Source organism: Pinus tabuliformis, chromosome 4_1 (genome assembly GCF_031772625.1).
Source record: "Pinus tabuliformis cultivar Carrire ecotype Pingquan chromosome 4_1, CPIR1, whole genome shotgun sequence".
NCBI classification, from domain to species: domain Eukaryota; kingdom Viridiplantae; phylum Streptophyta; class Pinopsida; order Pinales; family Pinaceae; genus Pinus; species Pinus tabuliformis.
Window position 1 is genome coordinate 785,190,977 of NC_142303.1, and position 4,329 is coordinate 785,195,305.

At 45.8% G+C, this 4,329-nt stretch overlaps 1 protein-coding gene across 1 annotated transcript; it reads left to right on the forward strand.

Annotated features, from left to right (window-relative positions):
• The first annotated feature begins 1,172 nt into the window (after window positions 1-1,172).
• Window positions 1,173-2,216, forward strand: LOC149178529 (uncharacterized). Its single transcript, XM_089422127.1, has one exon. The coding sequence runs from the start codon at window positions 1,173-1,175 to the stop codon at window positions 2,214-2,216; it is 1,044 nt and encodes a 347-aa protein (XP_089278253.1).
• Window positions 2,217-4,329: the final 2,113 nt, after the last annotated feature.

Below are 4,329 nucleotides of genomic sequence, written 5' to 3' on the forward strand. Positions count from 1 at the left end.
GGTGGTATCCAAAATATTATCCAAAATCCATTTAGTTTGTAAGAAGCTGACATTGATTGAGGTGGTATCCAAAATCATTTAGTTAAACTGGAAACTTATCCAAAATCCATTTAGTTTGTAAGAAACTGACATTGATTGAGGTGATCCAAAATATTATCCAAATTCCATTTGGTTTGTAAGAAGCTGACATTGATTGAGGTGGTATCCAAAATCATTTAGTTAAACTGGAAACTTATCCAAAATCCATTTAGTTTGTAAGAAACTAACATTGATTGAGGTGGTATCCAAAATCCATTTAGTTTGTAAGAAACTAATATTGATTGAGGTGGTATCCAAAATCATTTAGTTAAACTGGAAACTTATCCAAAATCCATTTAGTTTGTAAGAAACTGACATTGATTGAGGTGGTATCCAAAATCATTTGGTTAAACTGACATTGAGGTGGTATCCAAATTCATTTAGTTAAACTGACATTGACATTGATTGAGGTGGTATCCAAAATCATTTAGTTTGTAAGTTCATATTTTGTAACATGATCTCCAAGATTTTGTAATACAATCTTCAAAATTTTCAGAAACTGCCTATTGATTGCGGTGGCATCCAAATTTAGTTTGTAAGTTTATATTTTGTTACATGAACTTCAAGATTTTTAAGGTATGCAAAGTCCAAGTAGTTTGTATTTTGTAATTTTTAGAAGTCAGAACTCTATTAACTACAATAAATGTGGTGGCATCCAAATTTAGTTTGTAAGTTTATAGTTTGTAACATGAACTTCAAGATTTTCAAGGTATGCACAGTAGTTTGTATTTTGTAATTTTCAGAAGTCAGAACTCTATTAACTAGAATAAATGCAACTAATTGGAACTAATGAACCTCGAGATTCTGGCTCCATTAATGAATTATGCCACCTTTTTTCTCAAAATGACATAGCGGCGGCAGGCTCCCGTCACCTTTCTCCAAAGGGCCTTCATTTAGATTATTCTATACTTTTGGGCCGGTCCTTTTCTCGTCCCTTATTGTCAGTGAACCTTCCCTCCAGGCATCATCCTCCGTCGGTTTCTCTCCCTCTGACCAACTCTTGTACGAGGGACTCATCTTCTGGCACCTTCCTAAGTACGGGGGATCCTTTTCCAGGGATTTTCTCCTGAAATCCGTCTTCACATTCTCTCGGGATGGCCACTGACAGCGACTCACCAGCCACCAAGGAACTTTTTGCCGCGGCAATTCACGCTGAGTCAGTCCTCAATCTAACCAAGAGGAATCCTCGATGGCACTCAACGCTATCTGATCTCCTGCCACCTGGGCTGAGAGACCCCCCCCTCCCGGGATCTATTAATCCAAACAGGAATTCACAGGATCGCCACAAGCATAAACGTCCAGTCAAAACAGTCCCTCAGCCGGCTGTCTCCGTTTCTGGACCAACTCTGGTAGATCGGATAGAAAGCCTCCATAAGTTCGCCCTTGTGGGGAAATGGTACTTTCCGGAGCTCGACGAATCTCAGACAAGAAGTTGGGCGTCCAAATCCTGGATCCCCTTAATCGGTTACACTCCTATCATCTCAAGGCTAATGAAGGATTGGTTTTCGTTTCATTTCCAAAAAGAAGAAGACCTGGAACTGATCCTGAACCGGCCATGGGTCTCTGGCCGAAGCTTTCTTCCTCTCTCAAGATGGTACCTTGGTTTTGATCCGCTAAAGAACACTCCCACCCACAGCATGATATGGGTCAAACTGCCGAATCTTCCTCTGCAGCTGTGGACGCCTGAGATTCTTGCCACGATCGGAGGTGCCATAGGAAAATTCATTTATGTCGACCCATGGGTCCGTGGTGAAAAGGACAAGCGAATTGCATGGATACTTATAGAAAGACCATACAAAGGGGGCTATCCGGATCAAATAGAGATCACGTGGGACGGAACAAAGATCCTCCAAAGGTTAGATTATTGGGGCATTCCATTCCGTTGTTCTGCATGCCATCGCACCGGCCATTTAGTCAAAGACTGCCACTTTCGCAGACGTAGGCTCCGCCCCCTCTCTCGGGCCAACAAGAACATTGATGGATCCCTCTCTCTCTCCGAAAAAGAAGGCCCCATGGGGGACCATTTTACTTTTCAATCGACAGAATACAGATGTTCTAAAGAGGCCTCACAGTCCAGGCGGACTCGCCTATTTTCACAGGTTTTCGAAGCACTCCGGGCTCGGGGGCTACTGAGCTGATTCCTTCTTCTCCCAACAACACGAGGGAAGATTTTTATAGCTCCCTGTCTATGAACAGCACGAAGAGGCTCCTGTTTCTGCCCCCCCGCCCATGAATGTCTCAGATTTCGTCGTGGGCTCTCATCCCATCACCATCTCCTCCTCCACGTCCCCTCCCTCTGCTTCCCAAAAAGGAAAAGGTCCACTCCACTCCCCGACCCCGTTCAATTCCCCTTCAGACTCCCCGGTCAACAACCCTGACAGTGACATTGAACGCCTCCTCAGCTGCAATCCCCCTGTGTTGGAACCACTGACCATTCATAAACCAATCTTCCCCTCCATCAGCCCCAACTCGGCCAAAAATATCACTGTTAGAAAAAAGACCCGTGGTGGGAGTCGCCACTATAAAGGTCGGGCTATTACCTCGGAATCAGATTTAACAAACCTTCCCCTCATTGACGTCCCAATCTTTGAATCCCCTCCCCCTCAGCCCCTTAGAGCAAGCTCGGCTGGACAGCCGTCCAAATGACCTTCCTCATCTCTTACAATATCAGGGGCCTTGGAGCCGGCCCTAAGTTCTTGGCTCTAAAGGGCACTTTCCTCTCTGCTCGGCCCTCCATTATCTTCATTCAAGAGACTATGCACCCCAGTTCGGTCTCCCTTGCTTTCTTCCGCAAAATGTTTCCTTCCTGGCATATCGTTGCCACCAACGCGGATGGTCTCTCGGGCGGTTTGGTCTCTATGTGGGATCCTTCCTTGATAAAGGCAAAGGCATTCAAGTGCCTTGCAGGCATCCTTCTCTATGTATCTATTCGTGGGCGGCTGAATTCAATCAAAATGCTGAACATATATGCCCCTTACAGGCACAGATCCCCCTTTTGGGCCTCTCTTTTCTCCTCAGGCATTATGGACATGCACTCTTTGCTCGTCGCTGGCGATCTCAACTTCACACTAGGCTCAGAGGAATGTTGGGGCCACGGCATTCCTGTAGACAGATTGGCAGTTAGAATGAGGATGGAGTTATTTAACCGAAATCTGGTCGACATCTGCCCGGACGTCATGATCCCCACCTGGGACAACGGTAGATTGGAATCTGCCTATATAGCGAAAAGATTAGACCGCTTCCTCCTCCATCATAGCATTATTCGTCAATGGGGGATGCCAAAGGCAACGACAGGCGGGGAGCTCACCTCCGATCATAAGCCCATCCTCCTAGAATGGGCTCAGGCGCATCGAAGGCTTGGCTACTCATTTAAATTCAATTCCATACACCTCCAGGACGAATCATTTAACGAATTTATTAAGAAATGCTGGGAAGAAATCATCAACTCGCAAGACGCCTTCCTTTTAACCTTCCGAGATAAGATCCAACTCCTAAGGGTCAAAACGAAGTCATGGCAGCATTCAAAAAAGATTATGGATGCACAGGACCTCATTGGCATCAACTCTGAAATAGAGCGAATCGTCTCCTCCATTCACAACAGTGGCAGAACTCTTGAAAAGGCTTCCTCCCTATGCTCCCTCGAAAGGAAAAAACGGGCGTTACTCCTTAAAGAAGAGGCCACCTGGCGGCTCAAAAGCCGGGCCATCTGGCTTAAACACGGTGACAGCAACTCCCGTTTCTTCCACTCCTTCGCAAACGGTCGCCGCCTCAAAAATTCCATCTGGAAAATTAAAAATGACCAAGGACAGAGCTTCTCCTCTCAACACGACATCGCCGCGGAGGCTACTCGCTTCTTTAGGCATCAATACTCGAGACAACACAATGACCTCAATGACTCCTTTTGGGCGGTTGAACATCTACCAACCATGTTCGACGACGAGGCTAATGATGCATTCTTCAGGTCTGTTTCGGAGGAGGAGCTTTCGGCTACCATCAAGTCCTTCAGCAATGATAAGTGCCCCGGCCCTGATGGATGGCCGATGGAATTTTTTGCACACTTTTTCGAGCTCTTTAAAAAAGACCTCCTGTGCATGGTCGATATGTCCCGCCTGTCCGGGAACATCAACAGTGCTCTTTTAGCCACTTTTATCGCCCTAATCCCAAAGTCTGAAAATCCTTCCACTTTTGGTGATTATAGGCCGATTTCGTTGTGCAACTCTCTGTATAAGATCATCTCTAAAGTAATTGCCG